Source organism: Gavia stellata, chromosome 30, assembly GCF_030936135.1.
Source record: "Gavia stellata isolate bGavSte3 chromosome 30, bGavSte3.hap2, whole genome shotgun sequence".
In the NCBI taxonomy this organism is placed as follows: Eukaryota; Metazoa; Chordata; class Aves; order Gaviiformes; family Gaviidae; genus Gavia; species Gavia stellata.
In genome coordinates this window covers 3,824,554-3,838,738 of record NC_082623.1, presented here as the reverse complement: position 1 = coordinate 3,838,738, position 14,185 = coordinate 3,824,554, and the positions used below count along the sequence as shown (strand labels likewise).

The 14,185-nt window shown below is 55.9% G+C and overlaps 1 protein-coding gene across 9 annotated transcripts in view; it reads right to left on the bottom strand.

The window, feature by feature from the left end:
- FOXP4 (forkhead box P4) overlaps positions 1-4,691 on the bottom strand; it is a 40,057-nt gene extending 35,366 nt beyond the window's left edge. For all 9 annotated transcript variants that reach the window (XM_059831274.1, XM_059831268.1, XM_059831270.1 and 6 more), the window contains exon 1: positions 4,491-4,691. In XM_059831274.1, the coding sequence (XP_059687257.1) occupies positions 4,491-4,691 (201 nt within the window). The remainder of the gene's footprint in view (positions 1-4,490) is intronic.
- Positions 4,692-14,185: the final 9,494 nt, after the last annotated feature.

Genomic DNA, 14,185 nt, shown 5'->3' with positions numbered 1-14,185 from the left:
CAAGAGGTCCAAAAAAGTTTGGCGAGGACGGAGACATCCATGGGTCCTAAAAGCGCAAGCCGGGGGCCTCCCAAAAATCAAACAGCGCAATGGAAAATCCTGGCCAGGGTATTTTTACACCACCTTATTCTACCAGGTATTTCATTTTACGAGGGCGTACTTTTTAATTACGCCCAGCGGTGCCGGGACGCTCCAGCTGCCGGAGCCAAAAGCAGCGCGCCGGCTGCCTGCCGCGCAGGGGGGAGCGGGTTCACCCGGCCCGCGATGGGAACCGCTGCCCAAAAATAGCCGAGGGATTTTCCACCTGGATGGGATCAAAGCTTTGCATGGGGTTTTAACCTCCAGTGAGTGAAAAGCCACCCTAAAAATGACATTAAACCCAGGATTTTGCAAGGACAGGGGCAGGAAGAGGATCTGTAGAGAGAGTCTGTATCTTCCCTTCTCCCTCCGTTCCGTTTGGAGGGTAGAAAGAGGTTGGGAAGGGATGAAAAAAACGTTAAAAAAAAAAAAAAAGAAGATTTTTTACACTAACCTCATAAAAATGACATCGTCACATTCCAGAATTAGAGCTATTAAAACAACACACACACGGATATTTTTAGATGGATATTAACGGTAAATGATGCCATATTGAGAAGCACTTCCACCCAGCCCAGCACCGGTCTTGCTTAACCAGAACCAAATGGCTCAAAGAGATCAAAATTAACAAAAATGACACAATTCTTCACAGGGGGAAAAAGAAAAAAGTCCTTTTTACAACCAGCTCTGTGCCTCTCTCTCGGCCCCAGCTGTTCTCCCTTTCGCTGCACACGCTAATGCTTCTGGACTTTATTCTTCCACTCTTGACTCTTCAATCCTCGCAGGCGAGGGGTTAAACCCATTTCCACTAACGAAGAACACAAGGAACAAGCTCCCGACAATCCCACCCCAAGGAAAAAAAAAAAGGGAGGAAAAAAGGGAAAAAAAAATCTCCTCCTGCGTTTGTACTCAGTAAAATATGAAATATAAATCAAGGAACCTAATAGAGAGATGAGTTTCACTGAAGTGCTCCAGTCTCATTTTTATCTTAAATACCCTAATAATAGCGGATTACACAATATATCTGAGATGTGATCACATGTTTTACGGAATGGTATCTTCCCTATGGCAGAGAGGTGCCTCTCCTCCCCCATCCACATCCTTCTTTAACTACCAAAAAAGTCCAATTTCCTTCTTTTTTTAAAAAAAAGTCTTATTTTTGTTTAATAACTTAACATTTCTTTGACATGTGTCTGCAATAAACTGCAAGATCTTTTTTTTTTTTTTTTTGCATAATAAAAAGACACCGAACAACGCTAGAGCGGCTGGATTTTCCAGATGGCTCCTTTTCCATGGGATTGCAAGTTGGAAAGAGCTACCGTGCGGCTGCTGAGCTTGGGGACTTTCCCCATGCTTCCCCCAGGACATCCCTGCTCCGAGCACCTTCACCCCGCCACCCCCTGCGCCCCAAAGCCACCCCGACCCCCGAGACCCAGCCTCTCTGCACCCCACGGCTTTGAACCGCGGCTCTGGGATAAGACTTGGGGACCTGGGATTTTTTGCAGGAATTCAGGGAAACCCTGGAGAGACCCGAATCACCGGAGAGCAGCCCCCGTTCGACACAGCAGCCCCATATGTGGGTCTCCCCTGCCCCTCGGCGCTGTTCCTGTGTGGTGCAGCCCTGCACCCCGATACCGGAGCATCCCCCCATCCTTCTCCCATCGCAGGGGTGCGACACCCTCATCACCCCGCTGCCCCCGTTTCCTGCCCAGCCTTCCTCCGCCGAGGATTACCGGGGGGCCGGCGTGGCGGGGGGGCGAGGGGCCAGCCCCCACGTTAAAAACTCATTAATGCGCAGCGGCGGCGGGGCCCTTTGGAGCCCGGTTAGAGGATGTCAGCGCGCTGGAGGTCTCGCCACGTTCCCACAGCAACGGCGGTGGGAGACCCCAGCCGGCGGGCAGCCCTCCCATGCCCCCGGCCGACCTCTCCCCTCCGCCAACCCCGGCACAATGCGGGCGCACGCTATTCAAGCTTTTCAGCCGAATCCCGCCATTGAAATCCAGGGATTTAACCCGAACGCCATCCCCTGGGCTGGGGGGAGAGGGAGGGAGCGAGGGGAGGGGGATGCTCCAGCCCCGCCGGGGAGGGGGATACCCTTTCCCCACCCCATCCCGCCGGCCTCCCGCTCTCCCTCCAGCCTCTCCGGAGCACGGGATGCTCTGAAGTCACACGGATCGGGGCGGACAGACAGACTGGGTGCAGCCAAGGACGGCGACAGAAAAGCTGCGCTCTGCAGCGGAGCAGAGCCGGTGCTGCGGCTGGAAACCCCTGTCCTGGCAAAGCCGGGCTGGGGCAGCCGGACACCCGCGTCCTCTTGCTCCAGGGACTCCCCAGAGGCCACAAGAACAACCTCGGGGGGTCCCTGAGCACCCTACAATACACACACCGCCCCGCAAGCTCCCACCCAGGGCACCCACCTCCGGGCAGCATCCTCAGAGAGGAGTTTTAACCTGAGAGGTCCCCACAGCCCAAACAAGCCCAGGGCTGTCTGGGTTCACCCTTTCAAAAGGGTGAAAGCAGAGAGACTGCGGGCACCAAAGAAGGTCAAAACCAGCTCGTTTCGCCAAAAGGTGCAAAACCAGCCAAAACCGAGGGCAGAGCACGCGCCCCCGGGGAGCTGCAAACCCCTACGGACAGGGAGTTTTAAGCCACCGATGGCCCTTCAAGCCCAGGTTGGGTGGTTGAGCGGTGGGTCCCCACCCCTCCAGGCTTCCTAAGGTTTCTTGGGGATTTCATAGAGTTAAATAAGAATAAGGATTGAGTGCCAACGTTTCGGGAGCTGCGGCGGAGCCGGGACGGAGGAGCTGTCAGACGGGAACAGCCCAGTGGTCCAGGAGCCTGCCTGCGACAAGGGGCGAACGCTGGATGCTCCCGAGGATGGTGTAAAGCCTCCATGAAGCACCTAATTGTGCAAAACTCTATATATGGGGACATTTATTCCTGACCCCAGCTGGTGCTCAGCCTGTTCCCTGAAGCATGAAGATTGATAGTCCTCAGGATATTTTTTTTTTTCTCCCCCCAAGGTGCTGTCATTGCAGATGTCATTTGTTTTTGGAAGTTTACCAAACCCTCTGCCTTAATAATTCCACGTGCCGGCGAGTTTCCCAGGGTAATTATACCGGGAATCCGAAAGAAGACATGCAAAAGGGTGAAATTAGACATTGGCCATGCCTGGGGCAGGGCAGGATTTACCGGGTGAGCTCAGGGAGCAGCATCCACAGGGATGAGCCAACAGCAGCAGCGCTCCGCATTGCAAAAGCCCCTTTTTCCCTTATTTTCCAGAAGGAGACAACCCCCTTTCACAACGACGCTGCCCACCCTCCAATCCACACCATTTCGCCCGCGCAAGAACAAGCATCTCCTATTCACCCCCGGCTCCGGCTGCCGCTCAGTGAAATTCGGGGCCGTCCCCGGCACGGGGAGGGGAGCGAGCGGCGGCTCCTTCGGCAGGGGTGACTCGCAGCAGCATTACACGCATGATTACCCTTCGGATCAGGGGAACAGGGGCTTAACTGCGTGAGAAACGGCTGTTATTCAGGTAATGGATTTACAGCACTCACTACTAAAGTATCAGACACAGCAATTTTTTACAGCTTTCACGCTGGAATTTATGGCTCAGCGAGGCGATCTCCATACGAGGCAGGGATCATTGCCTTATTTAGTATCCGAGGAGGAAAATTTATGTTTTCTCCAAAGTTTGTTTTGAAAGGTAACCTGCAGGCAGGCACGCACGCCCCCCCCTCCCCACAGCCACCCGGGCCTGCACGGTGCAAGGGGCGACGTGTGCCACGCAGCTCCCGTGCAGGGGCTCCCCGAGGTGCGCACACGTGTGCTCAAGGACACAACTGTTGCACGCACGTGTCGCAGTCACATGTGTTTTCAGCCACACGTGTGAGGTTAATTCTTTGGTTTAAGGCACCGGGAGTCCCGGAGAATGGGAGACCACCCCCGCTCACCCACCTGGGTGACCAAACACAGACTCGGAGAAAACCTGCTCCTTATTTTACAGCCGATAGGTCTTTCCTCTGATCTCACAGCCCTCCTCCTTTTCCGGCACCGTTTTCCCCCGTGGACAGGGAACAGCGTGGGCAGACCCACCAGCGCAGGCAGGACCTCTCCCCAAAACACAGCCATCTCTGGGGCAGCAGGACCCAGCCCACGAGCTGCACGGACGGATGGGCTCCATCTCCTGAGGGATGCGCACCCCAAGGGACGGGCACCTGCTTTTTGGGGCAGCGCCTGCACCCCAGCTTCACCAGGATGACCAAACCTGGTGCAACCCACCTCCTGGGCCAGCCCCGGGGATGAGGGGAGGGTAAAATCGGGTGTTTGCCCCCAAACCCTCAAAGGACCCAATTCCAAGTTGCCTTGCATGATCAAGGTAAGAGAAGGAAGCGTGGCGTCCCTCCTACCTGCTGCTGCTGGAAGTGCAGGAGCTCCACGGGGCTCATCTCGCCGTTGGTCTCCCCGCTCGCGGCTCCGTCGCGCCCTCCGCCCCCTCCGCCGCCGCCTGCGCCGCCCCCACCGCCATCGGGCTGGTTGCTGAGGCTGCTGACCCCGTTTTGGCTGGAAGGAGTGGACCGTATCGTCTCCGAGGCGGATTCAACCATCATGACTTGCTAGCAGGACCTGAGGAGGAGGAGAGAGCAGAGGCTGAGAAGAGAGTCTGAAATCCCTGGGTGACATCCCCACCTCCGCCTGCCCCGTGCCCCATTCTCATCCTGCCCCGTCTCCGATCCCTGCGAGGTCCGGCAGGGAAATGCAGGGATGGGATGTTAAACCCCGGCCAGTTTTAGCTGCGTTCAATTTACTCCAAAAAATAAACGTGCAGTGGCGCGAGCTGCCGGGAACACGCTGCCGGCCCTGTACAGCACTGGGGCAAAGCAAGTGCAACCCGTCCCTTAGGAAAACACCATGTTTTCAGCATTCCCCCAGCCTGATGCAAGACATAAAACCCCAGGAATCCGGGCATTTTTCACAGAATCCCAAATATTTCACTTTGAGATGCTGGAGACGGCAAAGTTGGAAACTTTTGGCAAGGCTGCACACCAAGCTTGTGGAGCCCGCGCCACATATTTCACCGTGAAAATCTCAACAAAGTTGACACATTTCCACAAAGCGCTTCAGCTCCCAGCAAACCAGCACTTCCCAGCAGGAAAAAACACCCAGCAGAAAGTTTGCCGCCAGGTCGAGGAAGCCCAAAGATACCGCGGAGCTGGGACGCGGCAAAACGAGAGTGCGGTGACGCTTCAGAAAACATCAGTTGGAAAATCCTCCCTTTCTCCCAGATGCCTCTGTGCACCCCCTCCTCCTGCCGTACCCCTCGGATGCCCTCAAAGGACCAAGCCGGGTGCTTCGCCCTTCAGCGCAGGGGCTACAACGCCCGCCGCGTTTTCAGCCCCGCACGAGCCCCTGGTAGCTGCGTTTTGCAGCTCTTGCACCTTGTTTCGTGCAATTCCAGGCTTCCCTCTCGCAAGGCAACAGCGCAGCGCTTCGCCTTCGTGGATGGGTTTTATCCCTGTCAAGTCTCCCTGCCCATCGTCCTGTGACACCCAGGGCACGAGGGCAGAACCGCCCGAAGCTCACAGCTCCTCCCCGGGCTCGCGTCGGCAAAGGCGCCCGTGCACGCTGCAGCAATCCCGGGAGAAGAGTCGTGGGATGCCGGCAGCCTCAGGGCAGCCATCCGGAGCTCCGTTCGGCCAACGCAAGCTCCCGAGCCACCGCGCCGAGCTGGGGGAAACCACCAGGCACCGGGAGAGCCGCCGGCTGGAAAAGCTGCTTGCGCCCCAGCTGCACGAGAGCTGGGTGCTACGCGCATCCCTTACCCCCCCGGTCTTAAATGCTGTTTAAATTAAGGCAGATGGGAGGGACTCCCGAGGAGTTACAGGGCTTGGTTTCAAGGCGATGAGACGAAGAGTCTCTGCTTGGTTGGGTTGTAGCTGTGAACAGGAGGGTCCCATCTCCTGGGAGAAACTCCCAGATCTGGGCTGGCACCGGAGGAAAACCAACCACCTCCATCCAGCACCAAACCCTACCACTCCAGCCAGCAACCGCCGAGCCCCCCGGGGCCACATCCAGCCATGCACAGAGCAGATCGGGGGCACGAGAAGCCCCTCCGGAGCCGAGGATCTCTCCCTCCTTCCCGACACGGGCTTTGCTCTGCGGAAAAGCAGAGGACACAGTTTTATCTCATCCATGCCGACTCCTTCCCCATCGGCGGGTGCCGGAGGAGGGTCGGCGTTCACCCACCGCTGCTTGCAGCCGGCGGAGAGTTTGAAACAGGAGGGGAATAAAGAAAGAGCGATGGGGAGAAGAAATACTGTTTCTCCCTTTTTCTTCTCTTTTTTTTCCCCTCGTCTTCCCCCCCTGCCCCAAAAGACAGAAAGACAAACCGCGAACAACATAATTGCTGAAATGTGGCGTGTAATAATAGCTATTCAGAAGCTGATCATTCATATTAAACAGGGTGAAGCAAGCTTCTCATTTGCATGTTTGAGATTATATGCATTTCAAAAGTCATTTCCGCAGGGTATATGACTGACATTAATTCCCATGTGGAGCTGCCGGCTCCCTCCCGCCGTCCCGGCACCACCAAACCCGCGCAGGGTGACACACCGGTGGCTGTGGGAGAGTTCAAGGTTAAGGGGATTACTGGGCTTTGGTTTCGTCGGAAGCGCAGGAGCCGGGGTGCTGGGGCGAGAGCGCAGCGCGGTCGGAGCAGCTTCCCGAGAAGGGATCGGGAAAGGATGGGATGCTCGCCTACGGATGCTGCGTTAGGAGCAAAAAAGCTGGAAGAAAAGAAAACACCTTTTGCCCTCGAAAACTACATTTGCTCCTTCTCCCCCCACCAACGTCAAACAAGAGCCTGCAGAAATATCCAATTATTGCTGTTCCTTTTCTCATTTTCCTTCTGAAATCCGCTGCCTGCTCCGCATTTCGAGCAGGCGAGCGGCCCCGCGGGGAAAGCCCAGCTCTGCCCGTGTCCGGCAGTCACAAGGCATCACCCCAGCCAGACACTCGGCAGGATTCAAAAAGGGATTTGACTTTCATACGGAGAACAAGAATATCCAGAGTTACAACAGGAAGTATTAAAAAAGGAGGGGGGGGGGGGGGGGAAGTTTTTGGAAAGGATATAAAACTTTCCTGGCTTCGGGGCATAAATTGAAGCTTAACTATTGGGAATTAGGAGGAAATCTCTTCTGGTGGAGGAGCTGTAACCATGGGCTTGCTCTGCCGTCCCCGGCCCTGCCAGAGGCGGGATGCTGGAGCAGATGAACCGGCGCTGGGGTCCAGCCGGGTGATTCCCGCAGCCCGGGACACCAGGCCAGCTGGGTTCCCTCTCCAAGTCTAGTAAAACTCGACTTCCCGTTCACAAACCCTACTGGGATGCTGGTGTGTCTGGGTTCCCAACACTGCAAGGGAAGTAATAAAAGAAAGTAATAATAATAATGAAAATATTTCCATTCATATAAAAGTTTTACAAAACCTTAAAGAAAAAAAAAATGAAGCCAGTGTCTGCAATGTTATGAAGTCGATTTAAATTAGGAATGAGTGCCTTTCCAGCCGGGGCTGATCCGGGATGGCTGAAGCCGCGTTGGGATGAGCAAAACCCGGCTGCACGACTGGCTGCAAGCACTGAAGCACACGTGCATCCCTGTGCACAGACGGGAAGGCTCTGCAGCATCCCAGCTCTGGCTTTTCATCTATTTTAGTTCAAACGCATCCAGTATTTTAGGGATTCTCCATACACTGGTATCCAAAGGATCTAATCAGGATCAGACCCTCCCCCAGGCATAAAGGCACCCTGTCCAGACACTCGTCGCAGAGGATACAACACCCAGATGAAGCAGAAAAGGATGGTTTTTACTTAGAAGGGGAGGGGAGGAGACCCCTCTAATGGCAATGAGCAACAGAAGCTGCGCAAATGGATTGCTAATTACCATTTCAGACTCAAAATCACTTCCCTGAATAGCGCTCTGCCTTTTCCCCCCCCCCCTCCTTTTACTTAAACCCACACCTTTCTCAGGACAAAGAAAAGGAAACAGAGAATTACAAATGGAGTAAAGAATCCCCCTGCCTTGAGCAGTACCATATGGCAATGAGAGTATATTAATTACCGTTGCTTTTTAATTAACAATTGCTTCATCTGAGCGGTAACATTTCCTTGACATCCCCTGACTTGCCGCTAACCTGTCAAGTGCACGCGCCATGCCAAGTCATCAATTCGTTTTTATTGACATGCCCCCCCCAAACAGGCACGATACCAGGGTTTTCCAATTAACACCTCCGCACTCTCTAATTAGCGCAATTAACAGACTGATGGATGCCCAGAGCTTCCCTGCGGATCAGCTGGCCGGGCTGTCGGACAGGGCTCCCGCCGCGTGCACGTGTGCCCGACATGCGTGTGCCACGCTCCCCGGGCGCTCGTGGGAGCACCACGTGTGTGCCGTGCCACGGAGCCCGGCATTGCCACGGAGCCCGGCATCATCATGGAGCCCGGCATCGCCGCGGAGCCTTTCCAAGCCCCGGCAGAAAGGGGAGGACAAACATGGAGGTGAGCGAGTTGGCGGACTCGAAGCAAAGATTTGCACCGAGGGACGCGGGGTCTTTAGGAGCAGGAATAGGAGACGAAGCATTTACAGAGCGATTTCTCCCCAAAAGCTCCCGATGAATTTTGGGGCATCCAGACCCACTCGAAGCGATGCCGCTTCTCCACCCGATTCAGCGCCACGGACATCAGAATTAAATAGCACTTCCCAGCCCCCGGGACCCGCGGAAACAGGTACAGCCAAGACCACGAGCTCCCAAGAAGCGATTGCCTGAACACCTACTTTAGCCACTTCTCCTATTTTTAAATATCCTCAATACCGCGGTCCTCAGGGGCTCCGTAGCCTTGGGCTGCCCTTCGCCGGCTGCCGGCAGGACCGGGGCCGTGTACAGACCCAGCATCGCCGGCACCTCCTCCCCGCTGCCAGCGGGTCCCCGAGCCCCCGTCCCCATCCCCACGCCGACAGCAACGGGTGCCCCTTGGCCTCGGTTTCCCCAGATGCCAACCCAAAGAGCATCCCCAGCTCAAAACCTGCCACCTGGGAGGGATGAGGATGAACAGTGGGAAACACCAGCGGGAAAACGCTCCCCGCCACGTCTCTGTGAGCCGAGCAAGTCCCCAGCACCAAACCGTGTTTTGTGAGGGACGGCGCAGAAGAGGCAGGTGACACCACGCATTTATGTTACCACGATGCTCCGGAGGCTTTTTCCACCCTTCCCACTGCATCCCAGCCCCAAAGCGGTTTTCCAGACCCTTCCTTCCAGCTCCAGCCTCGCCAGGACCCAGAGGGGAGCAGGGGGCTGCCCCACGGCACGGCGAGGGCTCTCCCTCCGGCAGCAGGAGCCAGGCGTGCCGGCAGCCTCTTCCGCGGGTACCGGCAGATGACGGAGGAGCACGGACTAAGCCAATCCCCCGAAAACCGTCAGAGGTCCTGCGGGATGCTCCTCTGCACGGCTGGGAGGAGACGAGGGCTGGGGAGGCTCGATCCCAGGCACCGGATCTGCTCCGAGCTACGGAAAGTTGAGCAACCTGCCTGTCCAGATCCGGCACCGCCGAGGCTTTAGGAAGTGGCGCGCTAATCTTAAAAGGCTTCGGCTCGAAGAGAGGCAGCAGCCGGGATTGCTTGGAGAGTGGCTTTTTACCCTTTAATTAACACACAAACACATGGAAATGTGGAAAGGGGATTAAAATAAAAGTCTGGGGGAGCTGAAACGAATCTAGAGCATTACTGTAAATTAGAAGAGATTTAAGGAACCAAGGACTGGCTAAGCCCGGGCACCGCTTTAATGGCATCTCACCTCTGGGCACTTTCATCTCCCACTTTCATCTCGCTCCCAGCAACTTCTTTGGGAAGAACCAACCTCCAGGCGCTCGCCCTCGCCGGTGGGCAGACCTTTACCTCTGCGGCTCTCCTCACCCACCCGCCGCGATGCCATCGCCGCCCCGGCCACGCTCACAGGCACCGGCGACCGTCAGGCAGTGGAGAGCATTTGCCGCCACACAGAAATCAAGCGAGAACAACCACAGTGCGGTTTTTCTCCCCAAAAAGATGGGTCATCTCACTCGAAGAGCCGGGAGCACACCTGGAAGCCTGAGCACCACCGACGGGGGAAGCCGCCGGGACCGTGCCGTGCCGGTCAGCGGGACACGGCACTGCTCCTGCTCGGGTCCTGGCGAGCCCACCTGCCTCTCCGCAACACGTCACCCTCGGAGCATCCTTTGCTCGCACCCACGCAGCGACGAGGACGCCCCGACCGTAGCCAACCCCAGGGGAGATCCCCCGCTCACTGCCCACCCCAGCGAGCCATCCCGCACGGGGACACGGGGCATCCCTGGAGATGCCGATGGCTGGTTGGCACGTCTCCCATTCCCTGCCAAGCGTCAAGGAAAATAAGATCCCTTCCGGCGCGGACGCGGGGCTGGCCGGACGCGGGCTGGGCCGGTGCTGGGCACGTGCCGGGGCTGCAGCTCCATCCTGCGCTTCCCTCGCTGCGCTCTTGAAAAGATTAAAAAAAAAAGAGCCCCACTCCATCTCATTAGGAAAGTAAACACAAGAGCCATCTAAGTGTCTAATTAAGCTTCTAATTAGTCCCTGCTTGTTACTAATGCAAATTAGATTACGCCGCTTAACTACAGCATGTCCACAACACCCTTGTTAATTGCGGCCTTTTGAAATTAAATTACTCCCTAATTAGCATATCAAAGCCATTGATTCGGAGCCAGGAAAGATGAGGGCAGGAGGAAGCCGAATGCCAAGTTTTGTTAATCAGGGACGTCTAATTAAATAGTGACGTGGCACACGGGGGCTCCTGCCTCGCTGCTCGGGGAGCCCCGTGTGTGGGCCCGGGGGGACCCCGGTCGGGGCAGCACCCTCGGTGGGTGCTGGCTGGGTGGGTGCTGGTGGTCCGCACCCGGCGTGGCTCACCGCTGCCGTGCCGGAGCATCCCCGCGGGTCGGGGTGCAGGTCCCCCATCTGTGCCTCGGCGGATGCACCCTGCAGCGAGCAAGGCTGGGGGGCAAAGCCTGAGCTCCAGGAAGCCCCCGCGGAGCTACGCCGGCTGCTGCGGTGCCAGGATCCGGCCCTGGCAGCTGGGAGGGAGGTTAAAGCAGACCCCAATTTCTCGTCCCCCCGAAAAACTTGCTTTCCTTCTGCCCATCGAGTTCCAACTTGCCTTCCTTCTTCCCATCGAGTTCCAACTTGCCTTCCTTCTTCCCATCGAGTTCCAACTTGCCTTCCTTCTTCCCATCGAGTTCCAACTTGCCTTCCTTCTTCCCAAAGAGTTCCAACTTGCTTTCCTTCTTCCCATCGAGTTCCAACTTGCCTTCCTTCTTCCCATCGAGTTCCAACTTGCCTTCCTTCTTCCCATCGAGTTCCAACTTGCCTTCCTTCTGCCCATCGAGTTCCAAATGGGAATTCTAAGGAAAACCGCCCCAAAGTGCAGACACAGCCCTGCAGCCCCCAGCGCCCACGGGGGCAGGGTCTCCCCCCCTCCCCAGAGCACCCCCAAAATCCTCGGCAACCCACACGGCAGCAGAGGAGGCACCCAAGTGAGGACAGGCAGGGCTGGAGACAGGCAATGGCCTCTCTCACCCGTGGGACCCCAAATCCAGCTTGGCACAGACCCCCTTCCCCGCGGTGGGGACGCCCGCGCCGCTGGCCCTGCCACCACGTCACCCCTCGCCCAGGGCACCGGAGCGGGGGGATCCGTCCCCACCAGCCGGCGGGGAGCCCACGGAGAGAACACCCCCACCTAGACCCCCCACGCCAGCACCCCGCCGGCATCGCCCAGTGTCCGGCGCAGATCCCTTCTTCCGAGAAAACCAACCCACCTCCCCAGCCCCGAGCGGGGACCCCTCGGCGCTCGCCGGAGCTACCGCCAAGCTCCCCCAAAACCCCCAGCCCCAAATCCACGGCGGGAGATAAATAAAGAAGGCACCAGGGAAGAATCTGGATCTAAAAGTAACCAGGCAGATTCACTCCAAGGAGAGTAAAAATGAAGCAAACGCCGATTTTTTAAAAGTTATTTCAATAACTTCCTGAATGACCCAGTTCTTTAAATGTTAGAACTTTTCCTCTCTCTTTTTTTTTTTTGTTTAAAGAGGTGGGAAGGGAAAAAAATAAAGGGATGAAGATTGGAAAAGTTTAATAGAGGGAGAAAAAGTCTATTAAAAAAAAAAAAAACAACGCAGGCAGCTCGTCTCGGGGGAAGAGTTGAAATATTAAAGAAAGGAAAATCGCTTCTCCGGCTGCTGAGAGAGGAGGAGAATAGAGCGGCTTTAAGAGAAGGAGCTGTGCACTTCTAATTGAAAAGAGGGAGATTCAAATGAAATATCCAATATCCCCCATTAAAGAAAGGAAGAAAGACGGACCCTGGCCGCTTTGCTACGCCGAGAAATTGCCAAGGCCCCAACTTTCTTTCTCCCCCCCTGGCTCGGAAGTTATAGGAAAGAGGGATGAGAGAAAGGAAGAAGAAAAAGGGTCTTTCATACAAGAGGAACTCAAGGGAATGGGGGAGGAGGGTGGGAAGAGAGACCAAGTTTTATTCATTTATTTTATGAGTAAAAATAATATATTAAAAAAAAAGGCAGAGTTTTATAATGTCACAGTGTTTGGAAGCAGCAGCAGAAGGGAGAAGAGAGGGGGGGAAAGCAACTAAGAACAGAAGGGCCAGCTCCAACCACCCGCCGTACAAGCCTCTCTCCCAACGAGATTCAATTAATTGATAACAAGAGGCATCAAATTAATTTTTCAAGGATGTTAGATTTTGATGAAGGAAAAAATCTCTCTGATTTTAATCGGGGCGGCGTTTAAAAGGCATAAATGAATATCCCTTTCTAATCATCTGAGGCGCCGAGGAAGCACCAAGCGGTTAACGTGAAAATTCAAATCGTTTAATTAGGGGGGGCCGAGGGGAGGTGGCCGTGGTGGGGGAAGGGGACCTGGGTTTTTCTTTTTAAAGAGCTTTATGAAGAAATTATTTTTAAAATTATTTCTTTCAAGCATCCTTGCTCTCCCCCCGCCGCCCCGAAACGCACACGCACTTGTAAAAACGTATCTCAGAGGTTTTTCTTTTGAATAGAGACCGGTCCCCATCACAATCTAATTAACAAAAATGATAATGAATAGGGTGGGGAAAAAAAATTCATACGGAACAAAAAAAATACTCCAAACTCCCAGGGAAAAAAAGAAAAAAAACCCAACAGGAAGAAGAACGTGTGATTTCCCAACACGCACAACTCGCTGTCAAGAGCCGCTCTACACTTCCACAGGGGACGAGGTTTTTAAGATACGGGGGATCTTCAGCACAAACGCCCCCCCCTCAAAATCCTATTAAAATAAGCGAAAGCACCTCCCACCACTGGTGTGGCATGGGACGCGTCTGCGGCCAAAGCAGAGCCCGAGCCCAAAGGCAGCGGCTGCAGGGACCAGCACAGCGGCGTGGACCGCGGTGCAGGTGTCCACGCACACAACACGCGTGTGCGCACACAACACACGCCACTACCAGCCCGCAGCCCCGGCGAGGCTCCCAGGCATCGCTCCGCAGCCCAGCGCCAGTGGCCGGGTCCATCCCCGCCAGCTGCCGGGATGCGGCCGACGTCGCACCAGCATCTTGCAAAGGCTCCTCCGGCGTCTCCCTGCAAATCCCGACTTTGGTTTAAGTCTCTGCCCACGTGCCCAGCCAGCGCCGGGCTCACACCATTATTTTTTACCCCATCAGCAACACACGCAGCAGGGATACGCACCCGCGGAGCACGTCTCACCCAGCCTTTCCGCTGCAGCATCCCACCTGCGGCACCAAGCCCACCCGGGGCACACGCAACACGCCACGCACACGCAAAATCACCTCCAGCCCTTTGGCACGCCGACAGCCTGAACGTGGTCCCGCGCTCGCAGGCGTCCCCATCGAGGCACCTGCCTACCGGAGCCTCGGGCACCCGAGGAAGAGGAGAGCTCTTCCTCTGGGATAGAGCCACGCAGGGCATCGTCCCGTGCGAGCCGAGGAAGAGGAGGGCTGCGGGGAAGCATCCCGACTTGCCCGGGAGAAAGGTGCCTGCTGC